Source organism: Pteropus medius, unplaced genomic scaffold (assembly GCF_902729225.1).
Source record: "Pteropus medius unplaced genomic scaffold, Ma_sr-lr_union100, whole genome shotgun sequence".
Classification (NCBI taxonomy): Eukaryota; Metazoa; Chordata; class Mammalia; order Chiroptera; family Pteropodidae; genus Pteropus; species Pteropus medius.
In genome coordinates, this window is record NW_024340699.1 from 16,289,681 (window position 1) to 16,306,748 (window position 17,068).

The 17,068-nt window shown below is 63.2% G+C and overlaps 1 protein-coding gene across 1 annotated transcript in view; it reads right to left on the reverse strand.

Moving 5' to 3' along the window:
- The window catches only part of INTS1 (integrator complex subunit 1), a 34,099-nt gene extending 17,490 nt beyond the window's left edge, over window positions 1–16,609 (reverse strand). The window contains exons 1-23 of the mRNA XM_039876423.1: window positions 16,276–16,609; window positions 15,359–15,649; window positions 12,596–12,792; window positions 12,293–12,430; window positions 11,803–11,962; window positions 11,586–11,691; window positions 11,288–11,474; window positions 11,046–11,191; window positions 10,806–10,947; window positions 9,823–9,999; window positions 9,103–9,211; window positions 8,684–8,804; window positions 8,130–8,207; window positions 7,362–7,519; window positions 6,546–6,642; window positions 3,734–3,825; window positions 3,490–3,550; window positions 2,315–2,512; window positions 1,920–2,049; window positions 1,489–1,668; window positions 1,259–1,408; window positions 662–841; window positions 451–590 (exon numbers count right to left, since the gene is read on the reverse strand). Of these exons, the coding sequence (XP_039732357.1) occupies window positions 451–590; window positions 662–841; window positions 1,259–1,408; window positions 1,489–1,668; window positions 1,920–2,049; window positions 2,315–2,512; window positions 3,490–3,550; window positions 3,734–3,825; window positions 6,546–6,642; window positions 7,362–7,519; window positions 8,130–8,207; window positions 8,684–8,804; window positions 9,103–9,211; window positions 9,823–9,999; window positions 10,806–10,947; window positions 11,046–11,191; window positions 11,288–11,474; window positions 11,586–11,691; window positions 11,803–11,962; window positions 12,293–12,430; window positions 12,596–12,792; window positions 15,359–15,649; window positions 16,276–16,333 (3,296 nt within the window). The 5' untranslated portion in view covers window positions 16,334–16,609. The remainder of the gene's footprint in view (window positions 1–450; window positions 591–661; window positions 842–1,258; window positions 1,409–1,488; window positions 1,669–1,919; window positions 2,050–2,314; window positions 2,513–3,489; window positions 3,551–3,733; window positions 3,826–6,545; window positions 6,643–7,361; window positions 7,520–8,129; window positions 8,208–8,683; window positions 8,805–9,102; window positions 9,212–9,822; window positions 10,000–10,805; window positions 10,948–11,045; window positions 11,192–11,287; window positions 11,475–11,585; window positions 11,692–11,802; window positions 11,963–12,292; window positions 12,431–12,595; window positions 12,793–15,358; window positions 15,650–16,275) is intronic.
- Window positions 16,610–17,068: the final 459 nt, after the last annotated feature.

The following is a 17,068-nucleotide window of genomic DNA, read 5'->3' on the forward strand; positions in this document are numbered from 1 at the left end:
CCCGCCTGCCCATGCCCTCGACAACCCTATTCCCATTCGTTCCACAGGGACTTCACTGAGTCAGGGAGCGAGAACACGCTGATGGGAAAGCAAGCTCAGGAGGAAGCCAAGTAGGAAAGAGCGGACAGCGGGGAAGACGTGCACGCGACCGCGTCCAGCCGCCATCATCCCCAGCAGGGACAGCGATGTGGGACATGGGCTACAGAAGACACTGGGGCTGGCCCAGGAGCCCAGAGCCTTCCGGAGCCAACCCACACCGCATCTGCTGCTCTGAGCAAGTGCCCCGGGTGTCGGGTGTGGCCAAACCACCGCCCAGAGCGACAGGGGCAACCAGGCGGCACCAGTTCTCCCACGCTCCATGCTTCTCTGGAAGGAAGGTCACCGAGAAGGGAGCTGGGTGCTAGGAGTCTCCCAGCCAAGGAACAGCCCTGCCAGCCCCGCACCCCTCACCAGGCCAGGTCACTGTGCTGCCCCCACCCTCTCACCAGGGCCAGGTCGCTGTGCTGGGCCTGCTCCTCCACGGGCGTGTGCTGGGACAGGTACACCAGGTAGGCGCTGACGGTCTGCGGGTCGGTCTCCATGTGGATGGCCTGGGGGAGGCTGAGTGAGCTGGCTCCGAGGGCCAGTGTGCAGCGCCGCCTCCCACCACACGGGGCCTCACCTGCTGCAGTGCCAGGGCGGTGGTGGCCCTCACGCTGTCGAATAGTGGCAGCTTGGGCAGGTCGCGCAGCAGCCACTGGTAGCTCTGCAGGGTCTCCGCGTCCCCCGAGTCCTCCTCTGCCAGGGGCTCCTTTTCCTCCCCGTCCCGCAGGCTGCCCTCCGAGAGCACCAGGGAGAGGCCCTGCAAGTGGACACGGGCGCTGAGCCCCCACCACGCCTCTACCCATCCACCTGACTGGGGCCCGACACATCTCCAAGGTTGGGGAGGGTGTGAGATGCCCAGTGACAGATGCCACGTCCCATCAGAGCCACAAGAACTGGGAGAAAACTGCAGCATGAGCAGTTTCTTTGGAAAACTCGTTCGGCAAAGGCTGACTAGTGTGCGGGACCCGCCACCAAGTCACCTGGGACAGTCACGCCACCACCAGGGAAGGAACTCAGACAAGTGGGAAAGAATTGTGTCTGGCACGTTTTATGAGCACCGTCCTTCTGTTTGTGAAAACCAGTGACGAGAAGCCTGGGTGGGTAGAGTCGCACTGACATAGAGCTGCAGCAAAAAGCAGAGTGTGGGGGACAGCGGGCTGGGCCACAGGCTCACCTTCATGGCCAGCACCCTGGAGGCCACCTGGGATGAGCTGAGGCGCCGCAGGAAGTAGTCCAGCACCTCACACGTGGTCTGCTCGTCGGCCTTGGGGCCCAGAAGCAGGTCCTGCAGGCGGCCCAGTAGTTGCTGCTGCTTCTGCTGCCTCTGCGCGAACAAGGGAGACTCAGGGTGCGCCTGCTGCGCCTGCAGGGCGGGGGAGTGGCGGGGAGGAGGGGGCCCCTGACCTGCCGCTTCCTGGCCCGCTGCTCCTTGCTCTCGCCCTCATCCTCCTCACCCCCGGAGGTGGCGTCGGTGGCGGCGTCGTGCAGCAGGAACTCGCACAGGCACTGCACGGGCAGCACGTCCAGGGAGCCCTCACTGGACTGCACCAGGTCGGCCAGCCAGGGCATGGACTGCGACGAGGCCTGGCAAGGCAATGGCGATACTCAGCTCCTCTCGGCTCCGACCCACCGCACCCTTTCCCCACCGTCGGCTGCCGCCGCCCCGCCCGCACCCCCAGCGCTGATGCGCAGACACAGCCATGGGGACCCCCGGCAGAGCCGGGCCTCAGCCCTCGCAGCCGGGTGCCTCTCCTGGCTACCGAACACCAGCAGCCGCTGAAGCCTCTGGAGAGCGCCCGCCTGCCCTGGGCTCCCCAAGCCGCCGCGGGACTCGCCTGCCTCTGGATGATGTTGAGGAGGAAGTCTGGGTTCCGGCTCCGACACAGCAGGTGCCCGAGGCGGAGGGACTGGTTGAGGCTCTTCACTTGGTCCAGGATGTGGGGAGGGGGCCTCCGGGGGGGCCCCCTGGAAACCCAGAAAACACACGTCAGAGAGCCACATGCAGAGCCCCTGACCGCAGAGGTGAGGGGTAGGGGGCCGCCTGCCTCCCACCCGAGAGCACCTCTCCCTCCTGCCACCCGCACCGCCGCTGGGCACTCAGCCTCACTGAGGCCAGCCTCTTCCGAGACCTGGGACAGGGCCTGGGCCCGCGCACCCTATCCAAGGGCTGCACCCCCGGCATCCCACCCCACCCAGCAGCCCCCACCCCAGGCTCAGGCTCCGCACGCACTGGGGGTCCAGGCTGGTGAGCTGAGACAGGAGGAGGCTGCTGTTCTCAGTGATGGTCTGCTTGGTGGACGCGGCGGCCAGGTGCCCCTCGAAAGCCAGGATCTCCTGCTTCTCCCGCTGGGAGATCTGCAGCTCCCGGTTACTCATCTCCGCGCGGGTCTCCTCGTCCGTCAGGGTGCACGGGGGGTAGGAGTAATGACTGCGGACCAGATGGGCGGGAGCTTGTCACCATGTGGTCAGAGGTGCTCAGGGCTGGCCCCTGGTCCAGCTTCAGCTGTCGGGCTGCCTGCCATGGGGAGCCTGGGGGGTACCAGCCAGGCATCTGTGAGGGAGTCCAGGGCTCTTCACAGAGCCCACACCTGCCACCCGCTCTCCTTACACACGACAGCGTGCCAACCGCCTCCCAAACCGGGCCCGACTGCTGTCCGAATCCTGGGCCCAGGCGCCCCATGCTGGAACCGCTTCCCACAGGCAGACGGCCCCAGCACACGGGGCACACCCGGGCAGCCTGCCTGCTTCCTGGGGCACGAGCAGTCCCCTCACGCATTCTCAAAACTACTCTACCTTCCTGGGGTGCCCGCTCACGTAATCCCTTAAGGGAGCAGCGTGTCTCTGGCCCGGGCCACAGCCCTGGGCCCTACGCACCATGGCCTCACACGCGTGCACACACGCAAGCCCCGTCTGGGCACCCATCTACTCCCCTGGCTCACGGAGGAGTAGGCCCGCAGCTTGTGGCGAGGAGCAGTCACACGACCCGAGCGTATGGCGCTCGGGCTGTGGCTGAGCCCCGTGACTTCCGTGTGCAGAGGCAGCTGGTTCACCTGTCGCTGTCCCCAGGCAGCTTTAACATCTACACCTGTGAAAACCAGCTTGTCCCCTGGGTCCCTTGTCTCCATCTGCCAAACCCCGTCTGGCTCCCGATCCCTCTGCTCTATCGCTCCTGACGTCACACCATCTGTCAGCCTGACGTGAGTGTTGCCTAGGACGACCCGGGGGCCCTGCGGCCTCAACGCCCGCCCACCGCAAGGGGAAGTGGGTAAAGCTTGGCGGACTCAGACTCGGCAACTCCAGCGGGACCCAGGACGCAGCTTGGCGGAGACTCCAGGGCAGCCAGGAGACTGGCCTGCGCTCTGTCCCCGCGTGGTGTCCTGTCCCAGCAGCTGCGTGCCAACGTACTTCGTCATCACCATCTCCATGAGCATCTTGAGCGTGGGGTACTCCTCCCAGGCAGCCAGGCCTAGGGGGCAAGGGGACAGCAAATGGTGGCTAGGACCCAGCACCCTGTGCGGCCACCCACGGCCCCCTCTTCCCGGCTCTAAATCCAGTCCCCAGCCAGACTCCAACCCAGCCCGACCAGGAAGCCGCCCCAAAGAGAAGTGGACGCCCGGCTGAGGCCCCGCTCAGACCGGAGGCAGCTCACCGATGCTCTCCGGGTTGAACGCGGCGACGACCAGCAGGAGGGGCCAGGCCTTCCAGTACAGGGTGGAAATGGCCAGGCTCGGAGGCTGATACCTGAAACAGGTCAGTGACAGGTTGGCCTTGGCCACACCGAGGTCAGGGATGAAAACTAGACCAGGCCAGGGTGGCATCAGCATGATTCAGTGACTGACCAACTCAGCAACTGCTTCAGAGACCGTGACGTTGGGATCTGTGACCCCAACTCGGAGCTGGCCCTCGGCAGCACCCATGCCGCAGGAAGCACGTGCTGTGACTGCTGCGCTGCTCGGAGGCCGGCACCAGCGCTCCATGCCCAGGCCCATGCGCCAGCTCCAAGCGCTGGGCAGCTCGCTTACCTTCCTGGGCCTCGGTCTCCCACCTACGAAACCCAAGCACGGTCAAGGGACAAATGCTCAGGAACGGCCAGTTCTCATTCTCGTTCTCTGCGCCAGGAAACCAGAAACAACTCCACGCCCACCAGCGTGTAATGTGATAATGTTTAAAAGTCACGCGTGACGTGATCATCACTCAAGCACAGTCCTTTCCGGTGACGAGGCAGATGTTAAGTGTCAGAGAATGGCATGAATCCACTGGGGAGATGAGCAAACGGGCCGCCACGTGAAAACGACCGAGCTGGAAAGCGGAAACAAGGCATCGATCTCCAGTACGACAGCCGTGAGAAAGAAAGTTGGCAGCAGAGGAAGAGCAAGGCTTACTGCTCCGACGAAAACCCCAAGAAGCCGGCGACACGCCCCAAACCACGTGCGCCGTCAGCGCCGTCCTCGTCCGATTCCCAGGCGGCTTATTTGTGGACGATGACAAGCTGACCCTCGCACCCACTGGGGTGCCAGGACACAGACAGCCAGGGCAGCCCTGGCGAAGAACGGAGCTGGAGAGCTCACCCTGGCCAATTTGAACGCAGCACGAAGGCACAGTGATGAGGACGGGGTGGCGCCGAGACAGACGACGGGTCAAAGGAGCGAGACTGAGAGCCCAGAAATACACCCTCTCACCTACGGTCAGCAAGGGGTCCAGACCTTCAGCGGAAGAAGGAACAGGCTTTTCGACAAATGTGCTGGGACACCTGGACATCCACATGACGGGGAATGAAGCAGAACTCGTACCTCACACCGCATCCAAGAATGAACTCAGAATGGGTAACAAACCTAGACGTGAAGAGTCGGCACTAGAAAATTCACGAGAAAACAGGCGTACGTACACCTTCGTGACTTCGGATGAGGCCGTGGTGTCTTAGGTGGGACACTGAAGCCCAGGGGCAGTGGCGAGGGACACCGGTCCTTGTCAGAAGTCACATTCCTGTGCAGCACGCAGCTCGGTGGAATGAAATCGAGGGCCTACGAATAAACTGCGTGCGTGGTTAACTGGTTCTGACCAGGCGCCAACGTAACTCGATGGGAGAAAGACAGGGAACGGTGTGGGCACAACCGGACGTCCCCATGAGTCTGGCCTCCGGCATCACTCCACGGACAGGAGGTAACTCGAAATGGACCAAAGACCTAAGCGTAAGAACGAAACTAAAGAACTCTTAGGAGAGAGCGTAGGGGAGAAGCAGCGGGACACTGGGCTCGGCGGTGGTTTCTGAGATCTGACACAGCGGCACAAGAAGCCGAAGAGAAACTGATGAACCGGACCTTCCCCAAAGTTAAGACTCGTGCCTCGGGCATCTTCACGAGAGTGAAGTGAAGCGCGTCTGCTGAGGGTCTGGGGTGCAGCACACACGCAGGCTCCCAGTGCACGAGCATTCACACCACCCATTCGAACTGGACGGAGGCCTCAGACGGACGTTTCTCCAAAGACAACACAAACGGCCACCGAGACGTGAAAAGATGCTCGCCGTCACGAGTGATGAGAGGTGGAAACAAAGTCACCCCCGCTGGAGTGGCGCCCGTGTCAGACGGGGCAGCAGCACTGGCAGACGCAGGGAGGCCGGGGCTCACGGGCACTGCCACCAGCTGTGGTGGCGCAGCCACTGAGGACAGCCTGGCGGCTCCTCCAACGTGAACGCGACGCAGCGACCCTACTCCCAGGTGAGCCTTCAGGAAGCCTGAGCACAGGCGTCCCGACTCCCGCACGAACGTCCCCAGCAGCAGCGCGCAACACCACACAGCGGAATCGGCCTGGATGCCCACCCACGGGCAAACGGGCAAACACGGCAGGGTGTCAGTCACCACAAAGGGACAAGCACCGGCACCCGCCAGCACGTGACCACCTCGGAAACATGGAGGCCATGTATTTTATGAGTTCGTTTATATAAAATGTCCAAAACGGCCACGTCTATAGGGACAGAGAGTGAATTAGGGACAGACGGGGGGACGCGGGAATGTGAGTGACAGCTAATGGGACAGGTGTCCTTCAGGGGGATGTTCTAAACTTTGCTTGTGGTGATGGCTGCACAAACCTGTGAATGCACCAAAACACACTGAACCCCACACTCTGACAGGAGCGTTTGCGCACTGAATCTCAATAAAGCTATTAAGGACACAGAGCGTCAGCTCAGTGTGGTCCGAACGACGAAGCGCGCACGGTAACGAACACGGGGAACGGCATCCGCGAGAGCACAGGGGAGGACGGGGCGGGAAAGCAGGCCTGTCGCTCCCCGCGCTCGTGGCCTCACAGGTGCCCGTGGACGGGCTACCCGGAGCTGCGCTGTGGGAGCCAGGGCGGGGCAGTCGATGCGTCAGCCTCGTGGACGTGTGGACGGGGCGGGTGGCCCGTGGACGGCGAGCCGGAGCGCAGCGGGAACCCCGGGCGCCCAGGCCAGTCCCGCGCCTCACCCGGGCGGCAGCTGGATGTTCTCCGGGTGGTGGTAGGTGCACAGGTTCAGCACGGCGTCCAGCAGCTGGACCCTCTCCACCCGCAGCACTTCCACATCTGCAACGCAAGGTCCAGAAGCCCGTTCAGTGGTCCCCAAGGCACAGGATTCAGGCCACGGGACGGCAGAGCGAGGAAGTGGGCGCTGCTCCCCGGAAGCTGCGGGGTGGTGAGGTGAGACTGGCTCGGGCGCCAGATGGGAGTAGAAGGGCGACCAGCGTGCCCCGGGGAGGAAGGTGGAAGCGCCACTGAGCCAGTCTGGGGAACCCGAGGCGTGTTTTCACCGGGTCTGGAGAGCCAGCGGGACAGTCGGGAAGAGCAGCGCGGGGCCCCGGGGGAAAGCAGAGACGTGAGGACGCACGGTGTGCCTGGAGCAGAAGCACCGCGCGGCAGGCAGTGGCTGGGAGACAGCAGCCCGGGTCCCGGAGGGCCTCGCCCCGTGCCCAGGGGTCGGACCCCGGCCCACGCCAGCAGGACTGCACAGGGGCGCTAAAAGCGGGGATGCTCTAGCCAAGATGGCGCAGCGGCCCCTCAAAGACGAGGTGGACAAAGCACCTGCTGTAGTCCTGCATTGGAGAGCATGCCAAGTCCCAGGGCGGGTTCCAGAAACCACCACGTAAGGGCTGGGACAGTGCCACACACAACTCGAGACCAGGCAGGCGCAGCAGCAGGCCGGCTCGGTGCCCACAGGACTTCCACAGGCGTGCAGGGGGGAGCGGAGCCCGCAGCAGGAGGCCGTCACCTATAGGGGCCCGGACAGAGCCCCAAGAGCCCCTTACCATCCGCCTGCACGGCTGCAGCGCGCTTCACCAGGTGGTCAGCAAGTTCCATGGCGTCCGCAGGGCCAAGCGGGAGCTCCCGGGACAGCCCGATGACCAGGATGCGCATCAGCGTGTCCTCTAGGATGGGCACCTCGGAGCAGAGGCGGAGGAAGAAGCTGTAGGCCAATCAGAAGAACTGGGTTCGGTGGGGCCGCCCCAGGCCTGCAGGTAACTCCCTACACCAGGTGCCACAGGCCAGAGGAGGGGCTACCACCCACCCTCTCCTGCAGTCACTTATTCTGATGCCTCTGGGGACAAGGCCCAGCCATCTTGAGGAGTATGCAAAGGTGCCCAGCCCCCAGAAGGGCTGAGAGAGCAGGGCAGACAGGCCCGACAAAGCCCCAGGCCGCCAAACTGTGGCGGGAGAAAGGTTTGAGATGGGCAGGTGGACTGGGCAGCAGGGATCCGAAGCGGGGCTACATGGGGCAGGGTGACCCTGGGCTCAGGAGGCAGAGCCCGATGCTGCCTGAGGAAGGGGGCCTGTGCAGACATCTGAAAGCTAGGAGAGGGCACTGAGCTTGGGGAGTCACCAGGGATGTCGAGTTTGGGGGTCCCACTGGCATGGCGCTGGCTGAATCTCTGGGAGCAAAGGCGACTTTGTAGAGACAAGGTTCGGGAGGTGGGACAGGGACAGCGTAAGCCCCCACGGGCCCAAACCCCAGCAGTCCTCCCTGGAGCGGCCCCCACCCCGCGAATTGAGGAGCCGGAGGCGGCAGGTGTGCTCACTTGCGGTCACTCTCGGGCGGCCAGTTGTCCCACTTGTAGTAGGTCTCCGGCTGCTCTGTGAAGAGCACCTTGTGGAGGCTGCGGGAGGCGGAGAGAGCCATCAGGGCGCGGGTGCCCAGGAGACACACTCCACCAGTCAGCCCCCAGACACGGTCCCCAAAGGCTCGGTGACTGCCTACTGCCTAAGGTCAGCGACTTCCCGCGGCACCTCCTGGAGAGCCTCCAGCAACCCGCAACAGGACCTGGGCTGGCGGACAACGGGCACTGTCTCCAAAGTGCTGAGCCCGGCCAGATGGGACGGGCCGCACCTCCAGCGGGCAGGAGGGCTCTGCCTGGGGTTCGGACAGCACACAGGACGACCCGTGTTGCCGGCACACGTGACTTCTGCTGCCCGCTAGCACCTCTGACTGCTAAGAGGCTGGTATCAGCCAGTGGCCACATTTGGGGTCGTAGGCTCCTGTGTGGCGAGCCCTGTCACTCGCCACCAGTTGGCCCAGGGAGTGGCTGCTCGTCTTTCAGCAAAGCCACGTAAGCAGCACGACACCAGCGCGTACCAGTGCACATAGTCCTTGGGGGCAAGCTTGCTGATGGAGGGGACGACGGTGTGGAGCCACCAGACCGCGTCCCGCTGGATCGCAGCAATCTGGTTCTGGAAGGACCGCAGCACCTCGAGGTCTGAAAGGGACGAGCAAGGTTACTGCGTGCCTGCACAGGCGACACACGTGCCTCTCGGCCAGTTCAAGGCCAGGGACAGGGCAGGAGGCCTGGGCGTGACAAGGCACGCAGCACAGGCCATCTCTGCGCTACCTGCGGATGACCGAGGGGAACAGACACGAGAAGGGGCAGCTTCTGGCAACTCCCTTAGAGCCTGGGGGCTGTGCTGTGGGCCCGCCCTGCCCCCGCCCTCTGCCCGGGCCCTGCGGTCTCTGACCCTGGGCCCCCGAGCAGAACCGAGCCTGCTCCAGATCCTTACTCTTCTTCTCGCCTTTGTCCCAGGCGATGCCGGCCTCCTTCACCTGGGCTGTGATGCCCAGCATCATGGACACGGCCAGCACGTCCGTGACGTGCACCACGAACCGCTCCTGCAAGCACAGCCAGCACAGTGGCGTCTGCACCCTGGAGGGGCCCCACCCAGGCCTCTGCACACAGGCAGCCGGACAGGACGCAGGGCCCCAGAATGCCCAGGGACACCATGGCAGGAGAGTGCCAGGTAGGAGGAGGTCTTGGGACCAAGAGTCTATTGGACACAAGGCCAGGTCAGGCCACAGGAAGGAGGTTCAGCCAACAGTAGGACAAAGCCCGCCCTCCCAAGAAGCTACCACAGGGGGCCGTCTGTCGACCTGCCTGAGTGGCAGTTGAGGTCCTCCACTATGTGCCCCAATTTCTCCTTTTTAACATTCCGCTCTGAAACCTCCCCAGAGACACTGCCTGCCCTCCAAGTAGTCTGTGTCACCCTGTTCCCTCGGGTCTACTGGCTCTGCTGCCTACCACTCTGTCTCCACATCTGGACCCAGCTCACAGGTTATTGACTTTCTAGGGTTACCTGGCCAGCCCCTCCCTCGCCCCATCATGGGATGGGGCCCACGCTGCCCTTGGAGACTGGCTGCTGCGCGGTGGGGCACCTGCCACTTAGCCTAGTGCACTCAGGTGGCACGGAGAGGCAGCGGAGCGGGCTGAAGGCGGGGCCGCGCACCTTGAACTCCATGTCCAGGTACTGGGGCTCCTTGCGCTCCTGCATGAGCCCGAGGCAGAAGGCCTGGAAGTCGATCTCGTGCTTGGTCTGCTTGATGATCTCGCGGAGCAGGGCTCGCGAGGCCCGCAGGTAGTCGTCCTTACTGGTCAGCAGGTCCTGGAACACCATCGCCAGGAACTGGGCGAGAGAGACCACAGCTCAGCACCAACCTCCGTCCATGCTCGGGCTGCAGGGAGCCCTCCCAGAGCCCTTCCGGCAGAAGGCTGTGGCCTGCTTTCCTGAAGTGACCGGGCATGCCAGCACGCAAGCACACGGCTCGGCTCACGGACCGACCCCCGTAGACGGCGGACACGCCAGCCCGCTGCACGACCGGGCCCTCTGATGCGCCTGGCCTGTAGGGACCTGCTCTTCCTTAAACGGGGGAACAGATTAATCAACAGACACTGGCTGCTGGGAGGAACACGGAGACCAGGCCCTGTCACAGCCAGACCGCCAACTGGACAACTGAACCACCACCCTCCCACAGCTGGCTACGGACGACACAGCACCGACCACGAGGACGGGACCATGGCTGCCTCGACGCTGCACACACGGCCGAGCCGTCTAAGAGCCTGGCCTGTCTTCACAAGGGACACGACACGAGGGACTCATCGCCAGGCCCCAAGGCCAACACCAGGAAGGTTAGAGATGCCTGCAGACACACCCCGGAACTAACTTCAAAATACACTCAAGTGTTCTGAGCTCACTGGGGTACAGCCTGTCACCCCTTCCAAAGCATTCTCCCACACAGCTGAGCACCATACGCATGAGGCTATGCACTCCCCTCCAAGCCAAGTCCAGTGTGGGGTCCCAGACTTGAGGCCAGACCCCCGAACCAAGGGCCGCTCTCCAGTCCCCGAGCGCAGGTGCACACAGGTGCACCCAGGGCCACTGGTGAGTGCCGGCCACACGACCGCGAGGCCGCTGGGTGCGCGGACCCCTACCTTTGGCGCCAGCTCCGAGCTGTGCTGCAGCACCGTGTACAGGATCTGCATGTTGTTCGGGTTCCGGGCGTTGGAAAGCTCATTGAAGATCACGAACTTGATGGTGGTGCCCAGGTTGTCCTTGTGTGCGTTCAGCAGCTCCCTGGGCCAAGCAGACGGGGCGCTGGCGCGGGCCGGGCCACCCCCGCGGCCACCCTCGCACCGCCACACCTCGCGCCTCCACACCCCGCACGGCCGCACCTGATGCAGAGCATGTAGTGGTTGAGGAGGACTTTGGGCTTGAGGCGGATTTTGATCAGGTGGGAGATGACGTCCATGTCCTCAGTGCTGTGCGTGCTGCAGTTCATGCACACGGACATCAGCAGGTCCTGGGCCGGCCTGGTCAGCTGCAGAGGCCGGAATGACGCCGTCAACCCTGCTGCCCAGGGACGGACGGCACTGCAGGGCCCGGGAGGCTGACCCCCAACGTGCGCGGCCCTCACCTTGGGGTTCTGCAGCCACATCTCCAGCTTCTGCACTGCCATCAGCCGCACCTCCTTGTACCCGCAGGTGGAGGTGAGCAGCCGCAGCAGGTTCCGCGACACGTTGTCGATGGGCTGGCGCCGGTTGAGCTGGTCCCGGAGCATGTCCAGGACGTACTCCTCCACGCTCTCCGCGAGGTCTTCATACCTAGGCCAGAAGGGGGAGGAGGGCGGGAGGAGGCAGGCGGGCCCTCCTCCAGGCCCCCGCCTGTCCCCCAGCCCCGGGCCCGCGCCCACTGGGGACTCGCGTTGCGCCTACCTGGGCATGAGCTGGCCTTCCTGCTCGGGGCTCAGCTTTTCCTCGGCAATCAGCAGCTCGGTCTGGCTGTCCTCCTCCTCGGCGAGTGCGGGGTGAGGGCTGCTCCCTGCAGAGCAGAGGCCTCGTGGACACGTGCACCTCCCCGTCCACGCACCCGCTCCTCAGCGCCGGGCCCCGTGCAGGGCGGTGACCCCAGCCCGGCCGCCCAGCCTCTCACCAGCACTGAGGTCCCCCCCGCCGCGTCCCGCCTCCCCCTGCAGGAGCATGCTCTTGGGGGGCATCCTGGTGTTGAACGCTGTCTGGATGTTGTCCACAAACGTCTTGCAGTGCGGGCTGTCCACCCAGATCCGCTCCCCCAGCGAGTCTTCGATGTATACCTGCCCGAAACAGAGGCTGACCTCGGCCCTGCAGGCGGCTCACTCCTGCCTGCCCTGGGCCGCTTGAGGCCTGGGGCCTGCTTCCCGGCCGGGCCGTGAGAAAGGGCAGGACAAGTGCTGTCCGGATTCTCCCTGCTGCGCAGGGGACTCCCTAGAAGACCTCCCCAGTGGCCAGTGTAGGCGACAGGACACACAGGGCACAAGCAGCCCTCTGAGAGAATGCAGCGTCTGCTTCTCTGTCCTCCTGGGGCCCAGCATGCCCCCCTCCTATGGCACGCTACCCCTTCAGCCCAGTGGCAAGCTCACCCAACCCCCCAGAGGCAGACTTACTTTAACAAAGATCTCGGGCCAGTTCTCGTCCTCCTCGTACGCGGCCATGAGGAGGTTACAGGCCAGCACGGACACCAGGCTGTTGCCCTTGGCCTTGAAGTTGATGGAGGCGTCACGCCGCAGGAGGCTGCATAAAGCCTGCCGGAGATGGCACATGTGACCAGGAGAGGCGCACCCTGCACACGGGCAGAGCCAGTGTGCTTCCGGGGGAGGCCACCTGGGAGGAAGTAACAAAGGCCCAGGGCCCATCTCGCTCCCCACACCCCCTTCCCAGGACAGAAGACGGGGACACCCAGGCCTCACCTCAATGACACCTTCCGTGGCAAAGATGTTGGGCTTGATTTTGGCCAGGTACATGAGGCTCAGGTACAGGGTGCTGTCCGGCTTGGCGCGGGTGACCTTCAGCTGCTTCACGGCCCCACACAGCACCCCCTCGATCCTGTCATCGTTGCCTTCCAACTCGGCCGCCTCGATCTCATCCAGCAGCGCTGGCGGCAGAACTGTGCATGCAGGCGGCCCGTCAGAGCGGGCGGCCACCAGCGGACACTGCCTTCCGCCGTCCTCCCCCAGAGACACGGGACCACGGCGGCAACCATCAGAAACCGAGCAAGTGAGGGTCTCAGGGCTGTGCCACAGCCGGCCATCTCCGAGGAGGCCAGCAGGACGAGCCGAGGCAGGAGTGGGGCAGAACTCACGACTCTGACTCGGGCGACCAAGACAGCGACAGCCGCGTGCCGGCCCGGCGCCCCCCGGAGTGCTGACCTGGCTTGCCGGAGTCACCTGGGCCCACGGCACGTCTATCTGTTCTACGTTTTCAGATCAACGCGCACAGTGCCATTCTCGGCCTCAGTTTCTCTTTAGCTGTGGCACTTGTCTGGTCACCTGTCCCCGACGCTGTTGACCTGCCGCCCCTCCCTTCTAGAGCAAGACTGCAGAAGCCTTTCTGCTTCACTGTCTGTGCACAGGGCCCCCTGGTCCCAGCCTCTGTCCTGCGCTGTCGCCCCTGCACTCCTCTAGGCTGACTTCCTTCCGCTTGCTTCGGGTTCCGTCCATTTGCCGGCCTGCGTTTTCAGCTGGCTGCGCAGCTGCTGACCTTCCTCGGGTACCAGTAGGCCCAGGCTCGTCTAAGGCCCTCCCAGCAGCACGCCGGCTCTGCCGCATGGGCCCTTTACATGGCGCGTGTTACTGTCCAGCTCTGGATGTTCTCTAACTTTCGTTACATCTTCTCCTGACTCAAGAGTTTTTTAAGACAGTACTTCTCAATATCCGAACGCACGGAGGGAGGTGTTGTTACTGATTTCAACCTGACTGCACCAAGGACAGAGATTCGACAAGTCACCGAATGCTTTCCAGGTGCCCAGAACACACACGAATGTGCAGGACAGCCAGGGGGACTACGGAAGATCCTGCCTGAACACATTCCAAACCCCTGACGGTAAAGAGCTGAATGGGGCTTTTTCTCTGTTTTGCCAAAAACATTTGTAAAGTACGTTATCATTTAGAATGTTTTTAATAACCATTTACTTTAACGTTCAAAATCACCTCTCGTGGGAGGTGACACTAAAGGAAAGCGAAGCACAGGCAACAATCGAGAGTCGTGGCCTGAGCCTGGACCTCAGCCCTGCAGTCTTCGCCAGCACCAGCCGCCCAGGTGAGGGCCCCTGAAGGTCAAGGTCGGAGACAGCTGCAGCCTGACTCAGCTCCCAAGGCACAGCTCCAGCCCCGTCCTCCACTCTGCATGCCCCTAGGGCTCCCTACGCCATCCAAGTCAAACCGAGCATCTTCCCACCTCATGAGTTACGTAAATACCTCACCACTGTGTTGTACACCAAAAGCTAATATAACGTTATATGTCAGCTATACTTGAAAAAACCACACACACACACACACACACACACACACACACACACACACACACACACACACACACACAGAGCTCCTTCCCCAACAACCAGCCTTGGTTCCCGCACTGCGTGCTGCCCAGGCCCAGCCTCTTCCCTGAGCGCATTTCCATCTCCAGGACGGAGGCCTCTGCTTAGTGCTTTCTTCTCCAACATCCCTGACTGCCTGTGGAAATCTCATCCATCCTCCAAGGCCCAATGTCACGTTACAACTTCCCGATGAGCCCCCTCTCTCCCAAAGCTGTCACGTAAGCGCCTACCACTCAACGTCTGCGATCAGCTTGAGATTTAACGGATCTGACCTACGGGACATCGTGGAGCCTCCAGCAGTGATCAGTGGGAAGATGAGGCAGGAAAACGGGCAGCTGAGATGAGTGCGAAACTAGAAGACTTGTGTAAACAACAGGATTAGGGATGAGCTCGAGGTTTTGCTTTAACGTTGTTGTATTACCTTTGCAGCAAGGAAAAAAAAGGAAGGAGGCAAAACTTTGTCCTTAGCGCCTGGGGAGAAAGGATGGAGTGCGAGCCTCCTCATCCCAGCTAGTGAGAAACGCTAGAACGCACAGCCCCTGTGAACAGGACCTGGTCCGCCTGTTATGTTTATCCCCCGAGCTCAGAACAGGGCCTGTCATAGAAGGGCCCGGAGAACACGTCAGACGGACAACCGAGCAGAGCCACGAGCCCGTTCCCAGAGGACAGCTGCTGGCAGTGCACCGATGCTCACAGCAGCTCCTCTCCAGTAAGGAGAGACACTGGAAAGCAAAGCCACCAAGTCCGGACCGCGGTTCCAGGATGAAGTGCTGCCATGCGCTTGGCCTGCCTAGCTGAGAAGACCCCCACCTCGCAGAGAGGCCACTGGGGCTCGAGAGGGGAGGTGCCCAGTGTCCACGCGCACCCCTGCTACGTGGCAGTGGCACTTGTGGACCCCAGATCCAGTGCCCTGCCTGCCCTGGGTTATTTCCTTCATCTCTGTCCCAGAATTCAGAAGCACAGCGGGGTGGAGGTCCCTGTCCGAGAAGTGCCTTGAGGAACACTCACAGGTGACCCCGTCTCCCTTGTCCGAGAATCTGCACTACCCCTGTGGCGCCAGGCCTGAGAGTGGCCTGAGGATCTGCGCGGATCGACAGAATCTGCGTGCTCTGGGGAGTCCAGGGACCGACTTTACCTTCGATTGGGACCACAGACGGCTCCTTGATTGATGGAGAGATGGCGCGTTTTTCTGCCACTGCGGCCTCAGCCAGGCGCCCCAGGGCACTCAGAGGGGGTGTGGAGGAGAGTTTGGGGCGTTTGGTGAGGCCGGTCAGGGCTGAGGCACCCGCCAAAGCAGCTGCAGCCTCCCGCTTGCGCTCCGAAGGCAGGCCGGACGGGGCAGGCTTCAGCAGGGTGGACGCTGTTTTCGAGTCATTGGCCTGGCCCTTTGAACCCAGAGCGATGAAGTCTCCTGGCGGAGGGTGCCCTGCAGTGAAGAGAGATGGAGAAATGTGGGCCTTTGCACCTGGCAGAGGTGGAGCCAGTCTCCTGCCATCCCAGAGGGGATTAAATAAGGGTCCGGGCAGCAAGAAACAAGTCGCCCAGGAAGGCCACAGCAGAGACAGGGCTGGGAGGAGTCAGTAACCACGACGCTGACAGTCAGTCACTGACAGTCAGGCCGAGCTGACTGCAAAACATGCCATCGCTAACATAAACATGATGGTTCGCTCAGTCCCCAACAAGGTTGAGACGGGCATCGCCACGACCAGTGGACAAGTGAGGAGACTGAGGCACAGAGAGCTTAAGGGGCGCCCCCTGGCCATGCAGCGGGCGAGTGGTGAGGGCTGTGTCCGAGGCCAGCTGGGCTCCAGCCTGCCTTCGGCCACCGTTTGTGCTGCCACGGGCCTCCTGGCCCAGGAGCTTCTGGGCTTTTTTCTGCTGCCTCGGATGCGGTGTAAACCGAGAAAAGCAGCGATGTGGGAAAGTCACAGCTGTCCCAACTCTCCCAGGGACTCGCAGGGCCGCCTAGAACCAAGCGCCAGGCGACCCCGATTCCCGGACGCCGCTCGCCGCGGAGTAACTAAGGCCCCGCCGCCCGCAGGGGCCGCGCACCTGAAGGCTTGGCCGCGGCGCTGGGCCTGCGCACGGCGGTGGGCTTGGCGCGGTTCATTCTGTCCCTTTCCCTCGCCGCTGCTGGCTGCGGAGGCGTCGCCGGAAGAAGGCCCGCGCCGAGGCGGTCCTCCACGCGCCCGCTCACTCATTCATTCCTCTGCCGCTCGGGGTCCGGGGCCGAAGGGCCCCGCTGGGCGGGCGGGTCTGCAGGGGCCGCGTGAGCGCCGCCTCGGATCCGCCGGGAGGATCGGTCTCGCGGACCCCCGCGGATCCCTCACAGGCGGCCCGCGGAACCCGGTGCCCCACTGCCGCCAGGGCCGCCCCGGAAGCGAAGCCAACTTCAGAGCCGCGACTTCCGGAACACCCGGAAGCAAAACAGCACGGCGGGGAGGGCGGGCGGGAAGCGCGAGGGGCCGCGACGCCTCCGTACTGCCCGCCGCGCCCTCTGGCGGCGGGAGGCCGGCGTGGCCTCGCAGCTGCCGATCTTTTTCCGAAGAGGTGGGTGCTGTCACCGTTTCTGCAGGTGAGCTGACATTCTTTAGTGACATGCCCGCGGACACACGCTTAGGAAGGGTGGCATCAGAGTTCAAATCCACACGTGCTGGATCTTCAGAGTCTTACTCTCCCACTTATGGGTCAAAGGGCAGGGCTGGGGACGGAGAGTGAGCGGCGGTCCTGCGAGGACTCACAAAGGATGGTCAGCATGGATGCATTGGCCAGGCCGTGACAGCTGGCTGGCTACGGTCAAGGCCAGGTGTCCAGCAACCTGGACTGGTCAGTGCAGCTACAGGGC